The 20829-nt window shown below is 33.3% G+C and overlaps 1 protein-coding gene across 2 annotated transcripts in view; it reads right to left on the bottom strand.

Moving 5' to 3' along the window:
* LOC111158180 (tetratricopeptide repeat, ankyrin repeat and coiled-coil containing 2) overlaps window positions 1–20829 on the bottom strand; it is a 364770-nt gene that overhangs the window by 296660 nt on the left and 47281 nt on the right. For both annotated transcript variants that reach the window (XM_022520087.1, XM_022520086.1), the window contains exon 2: window positions 11258–11351. In XM_022520087.1, the coding sequence (XP_022375795.1) occupies window positions 11258–11324 (67 nt within the window). In that variant the 5' untranslated portion in view covers window positions 11325–11351. The remainder of the gene's footprint in view (window positions 1–11257; window positions 11352–20829) is intronic.

Below are 20829 nucleotides of genomic sequence, written 5' to 3' on the forward strand. Positions count from 1 at the left end.
CTGTCAAATAAATAAATAAAATCTTAAAAAAAAAAAAAAGAATGAAAACAACATCCCTTAAATTGGAAAGAATGAGTCACAAAAGGACTTCTGCTGATAGCAAAAACCCTACATAGTTTTCTCTGGCTTCCTTCTTCAGCAACAAGAATGGAAACAGAAAACCGTGAAAACAGACAACCTTGGAAACGAATTTTTGGCCTATGTAATTGTAGTGCAGGGCTAAAAGGGCTTGTAACATTAATTTGTCCTAAAGCCCAGGGGAAGCATAATTCCAAAGCTCAAATAAGGGTAGACTACAAAGGAACCCAGAAGAATGGAAATAAACCATAGAGTTAAATAAATTTTATTTAAAAGCAAAATTCTATTAGTTAAGGGAAACTGGAGGGGGAGATGAATCATGAGAGACTATGGACGCTGAAAAACAATCTGAGGGTTGGGTGAGCCTGGTGGTGGGTATTATGGAGGGCATATATTGCATGGAGCACTGGGTGTGGTGCATAAACAATGAATTCTGTTACACTGAAAAGAAATTTAAATAAATAAATAAATAATTTATTAAAATTGAAAAAAAATTCTATGCAAAGGTAAAAGCTTCTCTCTGGATAGTTATTCATTTAATATATGATCACTGTACACATAATATGGGTCCAAAATCATGCAATGTCACTAGTTAGTTAGTCTCTCTCGCCAGAAATTTCAGAACAAACTATTTCTGCTCATTCTTTTCCTTTCCCAGATATTCTAGTAACCAAGTCCTTCTATTTTACCTCAAAAATGTCTGCCTATGTAACCTCATTGGTCATACTGTCACTTCTTTACTCTTTTCATCATCTCTTAACTAGGATCTCCTCACTACAGTCCATTTTATGCACTGATCCCAGATATATTTTCCTACAAATGTAATTCACGCATAAAACAAGTACCACTAAGTGCTTACTAGGTGCTGGGGCTGTGCTAAGGATATAGCAGTGGAAAAGAGAATGAACTTGTCATGAATCTTGCTTTCCAGTAGGAAAGAGAGATAATAAAACAGAGTAACAAGATATACAATAAGATAAATAGTGATAATTACAATAGAGACAGAATATAAAAGGGTTGTACATGCAAAATAATAAGAGGGATGTAAAGAAAGGGTAGGGGGCATCTCCTTGCTGTAATTTCTCACTATGGCCTTCACTATTTGTCATTCTATTCTGTTAATTCTCTCTCCCACTTGACTATACCCAAATACTCTACCTTAAGCCAGTAAGAACAGAGGAGAAAATATCCACAACTGGAAGGGAAGCATTATCTAACTTAACCTGCCCAATTCTCATCTTTATATTTGCCACTCTAGTTGAGAATCCCTAATATTTTTAGTAAATATTGCAGGAGTGTATGGGCAGAAAAATTATTGAGATCAATATTCTGCTGCATGAAAAATACTGTTTTTAATTAACCTCAACTGTATTACTGTACATTTAATAATCAGGAAAGGCAGGGGTACCCTAGGTGGCTCATCTGATTAAGCATCTGACAATTGATTTCAGCTCAGGTCATGATGTCAGGGTTGTGACATGCTGAGCATGGAACTAGCTCAAGATTCTCTCCCCTTCTCCCTTTGCCCCTCCACCCCCTACTCACTCTCTCTCTCTCTCTCTCTAAAAAAAAATAATAATAATAAAATAATCAAGAAAGTCATGGAGAGATGTTAATATTAGTTTACATTTAAGGCAATTTTTCCAATAATAAATATATAAGAAACTGACAAGTCAACTAACAGCAAATAATTGGTACCCATTTTTAACATTTCCATGAAAAATAAGGGGAAAAAAAGAGCAAAAATGAACACAACTTAAAAAAAAAATCTCAACTACCACAAGAAGCCACTAAACTCTGGCCTACTTGTTGCTGTGACATAATCCTTAGCAATTTAAAATCTCGTAACATCCAACTTGTTACTTCAAAGAAAAGATACAGTTTTCAGATCTCAGTTTAGACTTAATTCCATTACTAACTGTCTCATTTATTCAGTGACAGCAATATATGAAAAGTGAAAATTCAAGTTTCTACTATGGCTGTCTACTAGCTGTAGACACTTGAGAAAGTCTTTTTATCTTGAGCAAGTCTTTTTTTTCTCTCATCTGTAAAATGACATGGTATTTGCTATACAGATTAAATGAGGTAAGATATGTTAAAGTCATCTGCTTTTGTGAAACAGAACATAAGCAAATGTAAGGTAAGAATTAGTCAACAAAGCCAGTAACTTTACTTGACCTCTTATACTCACTTTCAATGAAATAAGGATATATAAAATGTAAATACAGTGACAGTCTGAACTGATGGGAGGACAGAAAAAAGTGTACATCCCTTACCCATAAGACAGTTAACCTATCTATATTAGGAAAACATTTCTATAAAGTTCATAAACAACAGAAGTTACATATTAGGAATACAGGCAATAAGCACTACAGCACATGAGGCAAAAGGTTGATAATTATGAACCAAAATGAGATAAAAGCTGGACTTTAATGACTGATTAGATAGGATTAAAGAGGTAAGTTGAAAGCAAGTGGCAAGTTTATTCCAGATAGAGTGAATATCATGATCAAAGGGGTAAAACATTAATAATATAAAGGATTAAGAAGTCTGATTTAGGTAAAGTAGAAAGTTTCTTAATAAGAATTACAGAGAATAAGGCTTGAGAAGTTAGGTGAGGTCAGGTACTGCCAAGCTAATAATTTTTTAGCTAAGAAAATTGACATGGCAGTAGGATGAGAGTGAGGGCAGATGATGGTGAATCACAGAAAACAGTATATTTGTTCATTCATTCAACAAATATTTATAGATCTACTAATTTCTAGGCATATTCTATATGCTGGAAATCAGTCAGTCAGTAAACTTGTAGGGCTTATACTTATCAAGAAAGACTGACAACAACCCAAACCAAGCAAAGTAAAATATCTCAAAAAATGATATCTATTCTCAGGACAGAAATGATAATTGGAAGGAGTATGAACATGGTAGGGGATGAAAAGGAAGACCACTGAGGAGACTGAGAGGAAAGGCAAGTGAGTACTACATGCATATGTGGTGGCAGAGGTATATGGGAAATCTCTGTATTTTCCCCTCATTTTGCCATGAACCTAACAGTGACCTAAAAAATAAAGTCTATTTTATTTTTTAAAAGATTTATTTATTGGGGCGCCTGGGTGGCTCAGTGGGTTAAGCCTCTGCCTTTGGCTCGGGTCATGATCTCAGGGTCCTGGGATCGAGCCCCGCGTCGGGCTCTCTGCTCAGCGGGGGAGCCTGCTTCCTCCTCTCTCTCTCTGCCTGCCTCTCTGCCTACTTGTGATCTCTCTCTCTGTCAAATAAATAAATAAAATCTTAAAAAAAAAAAAAAAAGAAAAATGTTGAGATGTGTGAAGAAGCGGGAAAATATGATCCATAATCAACTGGCAAAATAATTAATAGAAGCCGATGCATATATGACCTACATGTCTTAGCAAAGATGTCAGCTATTAAGCTATTATTTTTAGCTTTTATGTATGCTAAGAAAAAAGACGTTAAAAATAAAAACAAAAAAAAGGGTTGAAAACTTCAATAGAGAAATGTAATTATCTTTAAAAGAACCATATGGGGGTGCCTGGGTGGCTCAGTCAGTTAGGCATCTGACTTCGGCTCAGGTCATGATCCCGGGGTCCCAAGACCAAGCCCCACTCCCTCTCCCTCTGCTTGTGCTCTCTCTCTCCTTGTCACATAAATAAATAAAATCTTTTAAAAATAAAAATTAAAAAAAAAAAGAACCATATGAACATTCTATAACTGAAAAATGCTAAGTGAGAATTAACTAACTGGGCTTAACGGCTGACTAGACAGAGCAGAAGAAAGAATCAGTAAACATGAAGACAGGCGAACATAAATTAAACAACAAGAAAAAAAAAAATAACACAGTTCCATATACAAAATATCAAAGAATCTAATATATACAAACCAAAGTTCCAAAACACAGATGAAAAAAAAATAGAAGAAATACTTTAAGAAATAATGGCTAAGGTTTTCCACAATTGATGAGACATCAACACATAAACTAAAGCTCTCCAAAACCTAAAAAAGGTAACAGAATGAAAGTCATATGCCTAGGTAATATCATATCCCAGTGATAAAAGCCAAAATGAAGAAAAAAAATTTAAAGCAAACAGACCAAATTAGGTCACATTACATGCCAATTTGGAGGGTGGGTAGAGAAACAACACAAATGATGGCTAACCTTCCATCAGAAACAATAAGAGTCAAAAGATAATAGAAAACATCTTTAAAGTGTTGAAAGAAAAAAATTATCCATCTAAAATTTCACACCTAAGGAAAATATCCTTCAAAAATGAAGGTAAAGTAAAAACATCATGGGAAAACAAGAACTGAGATAATTCACTGCTAGCAGACCTACACTTAAAGAAAAGCAAAGGAAATTCTTCAGGGTGAAGAAGAATCCCACATAGAACACCATTTTTCTTTTGTTAAGATTTTATTTATTTATCTGACAGAAAGAGAGAGAGAGAGAGAGAGAGCGAACACAAGCAGCAGGAACAGCAGGCAGAGGGAGAAGAAGAAGCAGACTCCCCGTGGAGTAGAGAGCCCTATGTGGGGCTTGATCCCAGAACACTGGGATCATGACCTGAGCCAAAGGCAGACACTTAACTGAATGAGCCATCCATGCACCCCTAAAATGTCATTTTGTAAGAAGGAAGGAAGTATACTAGAAGAGGTAAATATACGGGTTAATATAAAAGACATTTAAAAAAAAACCTTGAAGATACTGACTGCTTAAAGCAACAGTAGTATAACATATTATGAAATACATGCCATAGAAGTAAAATATAAGGGGCGCCTGGGTGGCTCAGTCATTAAGCATCTGCCTTCAGCTCAGGTCATGATCTCAGGGTCCTGGGATTGAGCCCCGCATCGAGCTCCCTGCTCAGCAGGGAGTCTGCTTCTCCCTCTCCCACTCCCCCTGCTTGTGTTCCTTCGTCTCACTGTGTCTCTATCAAATAAATAAAAATCTTTTAAAAATAAAAAAAAGAAGTAAAATATAAGACAACAGAGTAGGATATAAGTAGAATTAAACATCATAAGGTCATTACAGTGCTAAGAAAGTAGTAAAATAAAAATTCAAGTTAAATCATAAAAAGTTAAAAATGCAGGCTGTAATCCCTGTGTAATCTCTTTAACAAAATTCCAAGAAGGTATAGCTAAAAGGCTAAGAAAATAGATAGAATATAAAAAAATTTTTGATAAATTTTTAAAAGACAGGAAGCAGAGAAAAAAAGAACAAGGAACATATGGAATGTAAAACAAAGATAAGAGACTTAAACCAAATCATATCAAGTTACACAGTCAATGTAAATGGACTAATTATACCATTTAGAAATAGAAAATCAAATTGGACTTAACAACAAGACAAAAATACATGACATTTACAAGAGATATACCTTAAATACAAAAATCCAGATAGATTTAAGGCAAAAAAGTACTGGACACTCGACTAGGCAAAAAAAAAAAAAGGGAAGGAAGGGAAAAAAGAAAAAGAAATTAACATATATGAGTTACGAAATTAGTAGTTTAAAAATTAGCAGTTATAAAATTAGTTTACTTAATATAGTTAAATATTTTATTTATTTATTTGAGAGAGAGAGAGAATGCACGAGCTGGGGTTGGAGAGCAGAGAGAGAGGGAGATGTAGACTCCTTGCTAAGCAGGGAGCCCAATGTGGGACTCCATCCCAGGACCCAGAGATCATGACCTGAGTCGAAGGCAGACTCTAACCAACTGAGCCACCCAGGCACCCCTGGTGATTATTTGTATTTAACTATAAGTTTTACTCACTTTGTCTTACTTTTCTTTCTATACTCCTGACCTCTTTTTTTTTTCTTACTTTGCTGGGAGACACCCTCAAGTTTTTTTCTCCCAATAGCTTTGTTATACTTGGGGTACTATACTTTCTGAGTCCTTGAATATCTGAAATTAGCAGTTATTTCTCCTGCTCATACTTGAATGATGGTTTACTAGTAGAGTGATACTAAGTAATAGCATTTACATATATCAAAGAAGCATATTTTAACTTTTACTAATTACTTGAATGATTTTAAGTAATAAGGTTAAAATAAAGTTAAGAAAAGATCTATATAAACATATAACTTTTAAATAGCATAGAAACACATATATATTTCCTTTATAACTCATAATTCAGGAGAGTCATACAATTTTTTTTCATAACAACTTAGAGGAGTATCTAGTCCTATATGCATCAAGAACAATTTTACATAGAAAATATGAATTAAGTTATAAAATTCAAAGCTGATATTCACATGTCCTTAGGGGGAAAACAATGCCTGAGAAAATTCATGTTATTATATGATATAAAATCTATTTCTGTGAAATATTTATCTAGTGACCTACACAAAAGTTCAGATCAACTATTTAAAAGACAAATTATGGGGTGCCTGGGTGGCTCAGTCATTAAGCATCTGCCTTCGGCTCTGGTCGTGATGACAGGGTCCTGGGATCAAGTCCCTCATCCGGCTCCCTCCCTGCTTCTCCCTCTCCCACTCCCCCTGCTTGTGTTCCCTCTCTTGCTATGTCTCTTTCTGTTAAATAAATAAAATCTTTAAAAAAATAAAAGACAAATTATAACAACTTCTCTTTATTACAAATTCTTTTTAAACTAATACTAAGTTGGTTTCCTAATACCCAAATAATTATGCCTATGAGAAATCTCACCTTATTAATCCTAAATATAAGCTATGAACAAAAGTTAATATAAAGAATAAAGTCCACCCAATTATTCATTAACAACTAAAGAAAAAAGTAATGATGAAAACACTAATGAAGTCATTCCATAAGCATAATTTTTTTAAATTATAAAATTTATTCTTGCTCTAGAATTTCCTGCCTTAGAGTACATTTGAAGAAAAGTACTGCTTCTCTACAAATAGGGTTCTTTTCATACAGAACACAAAGCACTATTTTTATAACTACTCTAACATAACTACTCTAAATTATAAACATTTTACATGAAAAACCATGGAGAAGAATAAATACTAAAATAAGACCCCAAAACCATTATTGACATAATTAAATACCTAGTAAATCAAAAGAATTAGCTTTAATAATACAGTAGAACCTTGACATGTATGAATTTAACAATATCTCTACTAGAGCAGTACTACTCAGAAGTCTCGCATATAATAATTTGTAATTTTGCTGAAGTGAAAATATAATGCCTACCTTTAATAAGGATAGTATGTATGCATAAGTTACTTATCCAGTACTCAGGGCAAAGACTATCCACAACTGTACCCTAGTATGGCTTAATTGATTTCTGTTAGTTAGATGAAGTTGTGAAGTGAGAGAAAATGCTGGTGCTGCTGTCAAAAGTGAACAGCTAAAGGTGTCTAAGAAAATCATGGTTCTAGGCCACAAAACAAATTTTGGACAAACCATTTCTTTAAATGTCAAATGTGGAGGCAGTTTGGATATCTGACATATATTAGTGTGTGTGTGTAATCAAAAAGTGACCAGTGGAATGATGTCAATTATTGTCTTCTGCCAAACTCAGTCTATCTGGGGAGACAAAATAACTAAATGCAATGTAGTTCTCTGGATTGGAATCTGAAGCAGAATGAGGACATGAATGGAAAAACTAATGAAATCCAAATAAAAATCTGGAGTTTAGTAAACAGTAGTGTACCAACATTGGTTTCTTAGTTTAGACAAATGGACCATAATAAATAAGATGTAACAACGGATAAAAGTGGGTAAGAGGTATATGAGAATTGTCTGTACTATCTTTGCAACTTTTCTTTAAATCTAAATTTAATCCACAGGTACCTGAGTGGTTCAGTAGGCTAAGCATCTGCCTTTGGCTCAGGTCATGATCCCAGAGTCCTGGGATCAAGCGCCACATCAGGCTCCTTGCTTGGCAAGAGACAAGACTGAGAATACTGACAAAGAATAGGAAACCATAAATAAAATGGTGTCCATCTGCCAATTGTTTTTCAGTTGAAAGGGGAAAATCAGTATCTATATAATAGAAAAACATGGAGAATACCTTGATTTGGTCATCAAAATCACTAATGAATGACAGACTCATTGTATGTTTCTGGCTATGATGCCCCAAGGGGGAAAAAGAATACATTTAAGTAACATTCAGACCAGAGATACATACCCTGCATCTAATCATTAAAAAAAAAAAAAATCATGGGGCGCCTGGGTGGCTCAGTGGGTTAAGCCGCTGCCTTCGGCTCAGGTCATGATCTCAGGGTCCTGGGATCGAGCCCCGCATCGGGCTCTCTGCTCGGCGGGGAGCCTGCTTCTTCCTCTCTCTCTACCTGCCTCTCTGCCTGCTTGTGATCTCTGTCTGTCAAATAAATAAATAAAATCTTTAAAAAAAAAAAAAAAAAATCAAACACAAAATTAGGGGCATTCTGCTTATTTTCAAAAGGAAGAGAGCTTTTATTCTTCAAAACTGTCCAAAAAGGCAGAGAAACTATTTCAAATTGAATGAGAGTAAAAAAGACACAACAAGTCATGCAGTGCCTTATCCTGATTAGATCTTGGAAATACGGGGGGAAATTCTACAAAGGAAATTACTGGGTAAACGGGCAAAATTTGGAAAATGGTAGATTAGATAAAAGCATTCTATCAATGTTAAACTGTTTGAGATTGATAACTATACTGTGATATTTCCCTGTCCTTAAGAAATACACACTAAAAGGATCGCCTGGGTGGTGCAGTTGTTAAGCGTCTGCCTTCTGCTCAGGTCATGATCCCGGGGTCCCGGGATGAAGCTCCACATCAGGCTCCCTGCTCAGTGGGGAGCCTCTTCCTCTGCCACTACCCCTGCTGTGTTCTCTCTCTCTCTCTCTGTGTCAAATAAATAAATAAAAATCTTAAAAAAAAAAAAAAAAGACAGAACAGGGTATAAGTGAAATGAATCAGACAAAGACAAGTAACATTTGTTTTCACTGATATGTGGAATCTAAAAGAAAAAAACCAATCTACCAAATAAACAGAAACAAATTCATAAATACAGAGAACCAACTGGTGGATACCAAAAGGGAGGGGTTTGGGGGGATGGGCTAAAAAGATAATGGAGATCAAGAGGTACATACTTTCAGTTAAAAAATAAGTCACACAGATGGAAAGTACAGTATAGGGAATATAGTCAGTAACACTGTAATAATGTTGTATGGCAACAGATGGTGACTATAATCATCATGGTAAGCATTGTGTATGTTGTATACCTGAAACTAATATAACACTGTATGCCAACCATACTTTAATAATAGTTTAAAAAAAAAAAAAAGGAGAAAAGAAAAAAGAAAACCACTCCTAGGCACATCAGTACAAATCTAGAAAACTAAAAAAAAGGAGAAAAAAGACAGATCACCTTTAAAGAGGCAGCAATTAGACTAACAACTGACTTCTCACCAAAAATAACTCAAGTCGTGAAGACAATGAACTATACCTGAAAGTGCTGAAGGAAGATAACTGCCAACCTAGAATTCTACTCCCAGCAAAAATATCCTATAAAAAATAAAGACAAAATAAGGACGTTTTCACAAAAAGAAAAGTAAATTTATCACAGAAAGGAAATGATAGAGAGTCTTCTCCAGATTAAAAAGGTTATTCCATCTAGAAGAAAGTAAGGGATGAAGGAAGGAATGAAAATCAATATAATGATCAAATATGTAGGTAAACCGAAATAATGGTGACTACATAAAACAACAATAATAATGTCTTGTGGAGTTTAAAAAACATACACAGGTAAAAAGAACCTAATGGTCTTGTATTGTCCAAGAAGAAAGTGAAAGTACCAATTGACATTAAACTTGGATACTCGAATCTTTAAGGTAATCACACAAAGAATTGCAAGAATATGTAACTTCCAAGTCAAAAGGAAGAGATATGGAATAATTAAAAAACGTTTTTGATCAATATAAAATAAACCAAGAAAGGAGAAAGAACATCAGTCAGAACAAGTAGAAAGTACACTGAAGTATGTGATATTTAAACCCAAAGAGATCATTGGCTGAATTAATGCGGATTAACCAACATCTCCCCTAAGAGAAAAAACTTGTCTGAAAGAATAAAGTTCAACTATATCCTATTAACATTAAAACCATATAGAAATGCTAAAAGTAAAAGAATAAAACAAATCATACTATGCAAACACCAATCAAGAGAAAGTTAGAATAACTACAGTAATATTAGACAAAGTCAGCTTTCAAACAAAAGACATTATTAGAAATAAAGAGGACATTTCATTACGGTGAAACAGTCAAATTCACCAGGAAGACAGAGCAATTCTAAATGACAATGTATCTAATAAAATAGCTTCCAAATATTTAAAGCAAAAACCGTTAGGAACAAGAAAGAGAAAGAGATGATTCAATAATCACAGTATAAGATTTAATCATATCTCAGTAAATAATTTCTTTAAAATAAAGACCTAAAATACATGAATACCACCATTAACTACACTGTGCCCAATAACTGCAGAATCCACATTATCTTCAGGTGAATGCAAAACATTCACCAAATAAGGCAAATCTCAAAAACTGTCAAAAAAGAAAATTAACTTGTAAAATGCAGAAAAACTGGGAAATTGAAAAGATTAAAAGAATATAATATATATCTATAACCCATTAGCAAAAAACAAATATTTAGTACATCTCTCATCAACATTTCTCAAAAAAAGTATATATATAATTTCTGTTTGTTTTTACTTTAAAAGCCTAAGAATTACTTCCTTATTCTTAAACCAACCTTAATAAACTTTATTTTAATGACTACAGAATTCTATTTCAGTTGCATTGTATTTAACTTTCTGTACAACCCTCTGAGGACAGTTTCTATTTTTATAGTCTCTTTCCCCAAAGAGTGCCTAGGACTGAAATAATATCACATGTTAATTCATAAAGTAAATTTTGGTCTAGAAAGTTTTCAATAAGTAGTACACAGAAGAATTACTCTGTCATATATTTTAAATAAATATGTTTCCTCCACAAGCTTTCTTTTATCTGACTGCTCCTGGTAAGTATTCAAGTGTTCCAACCTCTTAATTAAGATTATGGCAGCCTAGAGGAATATAAACTTTCTATTTTTCTAAATTAAACAAACCATTTAATAAATATAAAGTTGTAGCATCAATTCAGATCCCTAAAAGAACTTCCCTTTCTAAAATATCACACAGAATAAGTGTAACATAGTCACTTACCACTTGATCTGTTTTTACGACTTGATTTCCCTCCAGTAAGAAGCATCTTGAGACTATTCCGAAACATGGTTGTGCTATTCTAGTACTCACAAGACTGTAAAAGAAAATAAGGGAAAATACATTAGAAAACTTGATTTTCTACTCAAAATATTATTAATAATTAATTTTAAATGCACTATCTGGAATTAAATTATGTTTAAATATATAGTACAAAAATTTTAACAGTATGACAAAAACATTTAATTAAATTAACTTAATTAAACCTTTTAGTGTTTCTTTAAAAATATACTATAATACTTTGAGTGCCCTAAGACATAAAGATAGATATCATGAAGGGTACAAAGAAATAAAGAATTAGGTAGCTATAAATACAGCTTACCCTTTCATTTGACTCTCCTTTTCTTGAACAATTTTCCCATACGCCCAACACACACACACACACACACACACACACACACACATCCAAAATTTAATAAGAGTCTAGAAACTTAGACCAGGTGCATATTTTCCATTGACCGAGCCAGAATTCCACCTCAAAGACCACTGATATATGTGAACAAGTGCCTATCCTCTTTATGTCCCACTTCTATCAAAGGAAAATTCTTCCAGTTGTGCTTTGAATCATGTCCTCTCACCTCTTCAAGGACTTTTAGCCAAAAACCATCTACTTTTTCCTTCTCACACAGCTTTAATTTTTTTCACGCTACTGAATCATTCCAATCATAACACAAACATGCTAGTATCTCTTAACCAAAAACAAATAAGCAAGTCCCTCTCTTTGTTCCCACATGGTCCAATTACTGCCAATATCGTTCGTTACTCTCCGTAGCAAAATTTCTGAAAAGTGTTGTCAATACTTGGTGCCTCCAGCAGATGGAATAGAATAAACATAAACTAAAATGGAAGTTAACAAAAAATATCCAAATCAAAGCACTGAGAAATAAAGTTTGAAAAACATAAGAGAATAAGAGGCCTATGGAATCCACTGAAAGGTTCTACCATACACATCGTTGAAATCCCAGAAGAAAGCAGAGAGAAAACAAGAAAGAACCAATATTTGAAATAATAACAAAGAAGAATTTCCTAACATGAAGTCACATCTTTAAAGAACTAGAGAGAAAAATAAAAAATTTAAATAAGCAACAAACAACAGACAGAAATAACTTTCAACAGAAATTAAGAATGGCAGAAGAGAATGGAATGACTTCCTGAAAATTCTGAAAGAAAACAGAAGCCAATCAAATCTATTCACAATTCTAAAATGTTTGAAAATGAAAATGAAATAAAGGTGATTTCAGAAAAATAACAAGAATTTATCAGTAAAAGAAATACTAAAAGGGATTTCTTCCAACAGAAGGAAAATGAACTAGAAAAAAAGCATGGAAATGCATAAAGGAAGAGCCATAAAAAAGGTAAATGTTTGCAAACATGAACAATGACCATAAAAATAATTACATTACTAACTTGTTAAGTTTAAAATATATGTAGATTTAAAATGTGTGACAACAATAACTAAAAAAAAGTCAGGACTGGGATAAATGGAGTTAAAACTTTTTGAGATACCTATATTATGCAGAAATGGCAGAAGTAATAATCTCCATCAGACTGCAATAACTCAAAATTAATGTAGTAATTTCTAGAATAGCCATTAAAGGTTAACTGAAGTAAGAAAAAGATTAAAATATTTCATTAGACCAAAAAAGGTAAAAAGTGAGAGAAAAAAGCATAGTGCACATCAATAAAATAAAACAAATAATAAGATATTAGCTTTAAACTCAAATTATAGTTACCATGCTAAATTTTGATTATACTATAAGACTATTGATATTCAAAGAAAGATTAAATAGAAGATAATGAGAAAAAGCATATCATCCAAAAAACAATTAAAAGGAAGCTGTCAGAGCTATGCCAATATCAAAGTCAACTTAAGGCAATAAACACTACTAAAGATAGAGACATTTCCTAATAATTAAAAAGTTAAACCAACAAAAAGATATCATACTTCTAAGTATGAATGGACCCAATAACAAAGCTTAAAAATATATAAAGCAAAAATATACAAAACTAATAGAGGATATGGAAAACCCATAATCACATGGGAGACAAACACACCCTTGACAATAGCTATAAGATCAAGCAGATGAAAAAAATTTTTTACTAAGATACAGATTTGAACTACCTGATTAACCAACTAGACTTAATATACATAGAACATTCTTCCAAATAAAAAGAATATACAACCTGTACACAAACTACAAGCCAAAATGAACCACAGTCTGCATCATAAAGCAAGTTCCAATAAATTTCAAAGGACTTAAGTCTTTGAGAGCATCACAATGGAAATTTTAATATATCTGCAATAAATTATAATGAAAATATAAATGATGGAAACATAGAGAATGAAACTAAAACAATGCTTATAAATAAATATACAGAAGATGGAATGCATTAGAAGAGAAGAATCAAATCAGTATCTAAGCTTCTATTTCATATAGTTCAAAAACAAACAGCAAATCAAAGAAAGCAAAAGGAAAGAAAAAAGAGAAATGAAATAGAAAACATTCTATTGAAATACTGAAATAATATAGAAAACATTATTTAAATGAAAAGAGAAATGAAATAGAAAACAAATCCCAAACAGATAAAATCAATTAAAAAAAAACACTGGATTTCTGAAAAGTAGTAAAATTAATAAATCCCTAGCAAAGCTAATAAAAAAAAAAAAAGACAGAGAGAGAGAGAAATTGTCAATATCAGAAAGGAATGGGGGACACCATTTCAGATATTAAAGGCTGTTTTAAATAAGAAGATACTATAACAACTTTACACAAAATTTACTGTTTTACATAAAACAAACCTTAAAAAATACAACTTACCAAAACTGACACAAAATTGAGCAGAAAATTTGAAATAGCCCTATTTCTATTAAAGAAATTGAACTTATCAAAACTCCTCCCAGAAAGAAAACTACAGGGCCAGATTATTTCACTGGTGAAGTCTACCAAACATTTAAGGTACAAACAATACCGATTTTATACAGTTTCCTTAATAGAAGGAATACTTCCAAACATATATTATGAAAGCAGCATGATCATAATTCCAAAACCCAACAGAAATTATAAGAAAATTACAGACCACAAACCTCATGAACATAGATTCAAAAATCCTTAATAAAAGACACTGAAAAATACAAAAGATTGCTTAAAAAAATTAAAGAAGGGGTGTCTGGGTGGCTCAGTGGGTTAGGCCTCTGCCTTCGACCCGGGTCATGATCTCAGGGTCCTGGGACTGAGTCCCGTGTCAGGCTCTCTGTTCAGCAGGGCCTGCTTCTCCTCTCTCTCTGCCTGCCTCTCTGCCTACTTGTGATCTCTCTCTCTCTGCCCAATAAATAAAATCTTTAAAAAAAAAAATTAAAGAAAATTTAAGTAGAGATAGACCACGTTCATAGAGTAGAAAGTTCAATATTGCCAAAATGTTGATTCTCCTTATCATGCCCTAAAGAGACAACAAAACCTCAAATTCCAGCAAGCTTTGTTTTTTTTGTTTGTTTGTTTTTTGTTTTTTTTTAAAGAAATTGAGCACCTCGGGGCACCTGGGTGGCTCAGTGGGTTAAGCCTCTGCCTTTGGCTCAAGTCATGATCTCAGGGTCTGGGATTGAGCCCCGCATCGGGCTCTCTGCTCAACAGGGAGCCTGCTTCCCCCCTCTCTGCCTGCCTCTCTGCCTACTTGTGATCTCTCTCTCTCGCTGTCAAATAAATAAATAAAATCTTAAAAAGAAAAGAAAGAAAGAAAAAGAGAGAGAGAGAGAAAGAAAGAAAGAAAGAAAGAAAGAAAGAAAGAAAGAAAGAAAGAAAGAAAAAGAAAAGAAAAGAAATTGAGCACCTCGGGGCACCTGGGTGGCTCAGCAGCTTAAAGACTCTGCCTTCAGCTCAGGTCATGATACCAGGGTCCTGGAATCGAGCCCCACATCAGGCTCTCTGCTCTGCAGGGAGCCTGCTCTCCCCTTCCCCCTGCCTGCCTCTCTGTCTACTTGTGATCTCTGTCTGTCAAATAAATAAATCTTTTAAAAAAAAAAAAAAAAGAAATTGAGCAGCTTATTCTTAAACGCCCATGGTAATACAAAGAGCCAAGAACAACCAAAGCAATCTTGGAAACTAACAACAAAGCTGGAGCATTAATATGACCTGAATTCAAGACTTACTCTACAGCTCCAGAAACCACGACAATATGGTACTCTCATAAGTACCATCAAGCGGATCAACAACACTGAATAGGCAGTCCAGAAAAAGACCTACACTTATATGGCCATTTTTTTGGACGAAGTCATTAATGAGTAAAAAGAAGTCTTTTCAACAAGTGGTGGTGGAACAAATAGATATCCACTTTTTAAAAAAATTATCCTTGATCTGTGCTTCACACTATACATGAAAATTAATTCAAAATAAATCAAGCATCAAACACATGAATGCTAAAATCATAAAGCTTTTAGAAGAAAACACAAAAGAATATCCTTATTATTCAGCGATAGACAAGGTTTCTTAGAATGCAGAAAGCAATAACCATAAAAGAAAAAAAGTATGTATCTGGCCTTTATTAAAATTTTTAAAAACATCTGCTCATAGGGGTGCCTGGGTGGCTTAGTGGGTTAAAGCCTCTGCCTTCAGCTCAGGTCATGATCTCAGGGTCCTGGGATGGAGCCCCGCATCGGGCTTTCCGCTCAGCAGGGAGCCTGCTTCCCCCCTCCTCTCTCTGTCTGCCTCTCTGCCTACTTGTGATCTCTGTCTGTCAAATAAATAAATAAAATCTTTAAAAAAATAAAAATCTGCTCATAAAAAAATAACATCACCAAAATGAATAGGCAAGTCACAAACTGGGAGAAATTATTCACAAAATATGTATCTAACAGAACTGATATCCAAGATATATAAAGAACACCTACAACCCAACAAAGAGACAATCACATTTTTTAATGGGTTAAAGATCTGAACAGACACTTTTTATAAAAGTATCTGAGTGGCCAACACACACACTGAAAGAGATTAACAAAATCTGTCACTGGGAAAATACAAATTACAATGAGCTACCACTATGATCCATCAGAAAAGCAAACTTTTGAAAGACTGATAATATCAAATATTGACAAGGATGAAGAGCAACTGAAACTCTTAATATACTGTTTCAGGAGTTGAATAGTACAATTGCTTTAGGCAGAAGTCTAGCAGTTTATTACAAAACTAAGCATATTCCTAACATACAACTCTGTACATTACATATATACTCAGGAGGAATTAAAACATGTGCATAAAAAGACTATTATAACAATTTTCATATCAGCTTTATTCATAACAGTCCAAAAGTAGCCCAGGTGTTCATCAATAGGAAAATGGGGGTCTTTGGGATTTTCATATAGTAGGATACTACTCAGCATTAAAAAGTTATGAACTGGGGCGCCTGGGTGGCTCAGCGGGTTAAACCTCTGCCTTCAGCTCAGGTCATGATCTCAGGGTCCTGGGATCGAGCCCCGCATTGGGCTCTCTGCTCAGTGGAGAGCCTGCTTCCCCCTCTCTCTGCCTGCCTCTCTGCCTACTTGTGACCTTTCTCTCTGTCAAATAAATAAATAAAATATTTTTTTAAAAAGTTATGAACTATTCATATATTCGTATGTAACAACATAGATAAATCTCAAAATTAAAATATGCTGAATAAAAGAACTTGACATAAAAGTGTATGCAGTAATCAATGGTAGAAAAAAATCAGAATAATGTTTGTCTCTTGGGGGTAAATTTGAGGATTAACTGAGAAAAGGCTCAAGGAAACTTTCTAAGATGATGGTAAATTCTGTATCTTGAAGTCTGGAACACACAGATGTAGGCATTTGTCAAAATTCAGCAAAATGTTCACATCAGACTTATGAATCATACTGCATATATATTTTACCTCAAAAGAAAAGAGTAAACATTGAACTCTACTTAATTACATTCATGCTTAAATATTTAAAAGAAAGCCTCATATGTCTCCAATTCCTTTGAAATGCATCAAAAAATAAGATAAAATGATGAATGGATGAGGAACAATGGTAAGGCAGACAATGTAATAGAGCAATTATAGCAAAATGCTAACAGTAGATTCTAAGTAGTGGGTATACATGTGTTAACTGTAAAATCATGTTAAATTTTCTTTCTTTTTTTTTTTTTTAAAGATTTTATTTATTTATTTGACAGAGAGAGATCACAAGCAGGCAGAGAGGCAGGCAGAGAGAGAGGAGGAAGCAGGCTCCCTGCTGAGCAGAAAGCCCGATATGGGGCTCGATCCCAGGACTCTGAGATCATGACCTGAGCCGAAGGCAGCGGCTTAACCCACTGAGCCACCCAGGCGCCCCTAAATTTTCTATATATTTGAAAGTTTTTATGTACGTTAAAAACACACTCCCACAAAGGAAACTCTAAGTCTAGATCATTCAACAATGCATTCTACCAGCATTTAATAAGAAATAATACCAATCTCACACAAATTGTTCGAGACAGTAAAAATAGGGATTCTTCCAAACTTGTTTTCCAATGATAACATAAGCTTGATAACAAAAATTATATGGTTATTATAAGAAATAATTTACAAGAAAGAAATTACCAACCTCTCTTTTGACACAGATGCAAAAACCCTAAACAAAATATTGGGATAATAAAATCTACCAATACACTGAATCAGGACCCACTGTGGGTTTAATCCAGAAATACAAAAATGATTGAACATACAGAAATCAATACAACTTAAACCACATTAACAAGAGAAAGAAATATTATCAATAGATGAAGCAAAAGTAATTGATAAAATTCAACACTTACTTATCCATGATCTAAAAACCTTCTATAAAACTAGAAATAAGTTCCTTAATACTATAGAAACATACCTTTTTTAAAACTCATAGTAAACATCATACTTAATGGTAAATGAATAAAAATATTCTACCTGAAATGAATGATGTGACCACTTCTTATCACCACTTACACTCAATACGAACCTGGAGGACTACGCCTTTACAAAAAGGTAAGAAGATGGAATATAAAGAATGGTAAAGAAGAAATAAAAATGCTACTTTCACAGACAATGTAATTATATACTTAGAAAACCTAAAGGAATTTATAAACTATTAGAATAAGTCAGCTTAGTAAGGTCACTAATACAGTGTAAAACATAAAGAAATAGGTGAACACCAACAAATAACTTACCCTTTTAATCAGTGAAGATAAATAAGGTAATGAATCCTAAAAAGAGTATTTCAAACATTTAAGAAATATATTCATCTTGAGAGCTATTCTTAGTTTCTTTTGGCCTTTATTTACTTTAAGAGACTATCTGAGAAGTAGAAAATCTATGTCTGGTATTTACTTCACTAATATTTGAAAACTTGAAAAAATTGTGTCATATGCAATGATATATATGAAATATATTCCATGTTTTGAAATAAACCGTAACATTTAAACAATAAATCTTATAACTCTTCAATTTTTATTTTCTTGAAAGTGAATGAATAACTATTTTCTTACATATAAAATTTTCTCTGCACACAAATGTAATAAAATAATTACAATGATCACTTTTTGAAGTATAGAGGTTTTTCTTTGCTAGTCCTAAAATATTTTATAAAAATTGACTGAAGTGTATTAAGAATGAAATGAAACATAAAATACTTATTTAAAACTAATTATCCATCTCATATTACACTTTGATAAAATGACTTTCTTATTCAAGTTAACACATCACCAGAAAATTTATTGTAATAAAATATTAGTACAGAAACTCCACAAAATTGAAGCTAAGTGGGAAATGGCAGTTCCATCTAATTGGATTTCTGATAGTAATATATGGCTAAATTCATCTTACTTTTCCAAATTATATGTCCAAATTTAAAAATGGTATCTCTCTCAGGAGAAATCATCAAATAAATTCCTAGCAAGTGAAAAATCTCTGGCAGAAGGATAACAAACAAGCCATTCACGGGCCCCCAATCATTTCTAATTGTCTTATAATTAACTGATTCAAACGTTTTGTTATCTACATGGCCCCTAAGCTTTCATGTTTGTGACACCTGGTCTAAACCACTGAAGGAAGTATTGACTGTTCTCCTCTAAATGGTCCACCAAGGCTGGACACTCAATATATTACTGAATATACTCTCACTCTATTTTATTAGTGGACCATCGATTTTCATTTTCAGTGTTCATCCCTCCTGTATAAAGACCTTTTCTTACTTTTTTATTCAAAACAGGAGCACAATATCTCCCTTCATAAAAATGTTTATGTAACAATGATGAAATCAAATTAACTATTAAGCACTTCTGCACTATTCAGGCTAAGTAATCACAGTATTTCCCTTAACTTTTCCACACAGGAGCTTTTTTATCCTACAAGCTGGCTTTTTAAAAAATTTTATATATTTTTCTATGTCCTTTTCCATTTTGAGTGTTTGGTGATATTTTTATTTTCATTGTTGGTTTTGAGATAGACTGGCTTAGTCTTATTTTTTTGTTTTCCAATTCTAGAAACAAGTTTCTTGACATTAGAACTATGCTTAATGGATAAACAATACCACTGAAGTGCTTTTAAAGTTCTATAGGATCTGAAGAGAATGTTTCAAATAGTAAGAAAATAAAAAATAAGGAAAAGTAATAAAGTAAAATATTTTCTGTAGAATTCTAATTACAAAAACAAGAATGCATACTGATACAAATGATGGATTAAGAATTATCTTTCCTTACCCAGGCAACCAACAAAATCTCCTTTTATGATTTTCTCTACAATACTAATCTGGATATCGCCTTTAAAGTCCCCTTGAAAACAACCTGTTGGTATAACTACAAAAAGTAAACTATGTACCTTTAAGGTAAATGCTACCCATTCTGCAGCATTTATCAATCTGGAGCTTCCCTTCAGAGAAATTTTGTAAGGCAACAAAACACACATACACACATTTACAAAATTTCAAAGAAAATTTTAAACACTATATGAAAGGATGCAGTGGTTAATGAGGCAGACATGATGGAAATATTAAAAAACAGTGTTAACATTTTATAATACATGGTTTTAGTGAAAGAGATACTAAGCAATTAAATACATATGCTTAAATTTAAAAATACATATTTTAAAAATATCTAAAAGCATAATTTCTTACATGTATATATATATATATATATATATATATATATATATAACAACACCCTCCCCAGTCTTCCTCCCCATTAGGGAAAGTGGCCTAACTTCTAAATTGAAACTCAACCAAATATTTTATCACATGTAGTCTGTCCAGACAGATTTACAACTGAGTGTGAGTTTTCAATTAATGCAAGATTCTGGATCTTTATATCATAGGCCAATATGTCCCCAGTTTGCCACTCCTGCCCAAACACAACTACTAGCATCATCCAAGCCCCTGCAGGCTGCACAGCCTAAGAAACAATGTGAAATAGCCAGATAAAATAATAGGAATTAGAATGGTGTTGAGGAAAAAAATTGCTTTATTATTATATAATGCATATTCACTGTAAAAGATAGGAAAAAATGGGGCTCTTGGGTGG

The sequence above is a fragment of the Enhydra lutris genome, unplaced genomic scaffold, assembly GCF_002288905.1.
Source record: "Enhydra lutris kenyoni isolate GAN:26980312 unplaced genomic scaffold, ASM228890v2 scaffoldscaffold57, whole genome shotgun sequence".
NCBI lineage: Eukaryota > Metazoa > Chordata > Mammalia > Carnivora > Mustelidae > Enhydra > Enhydra lutris.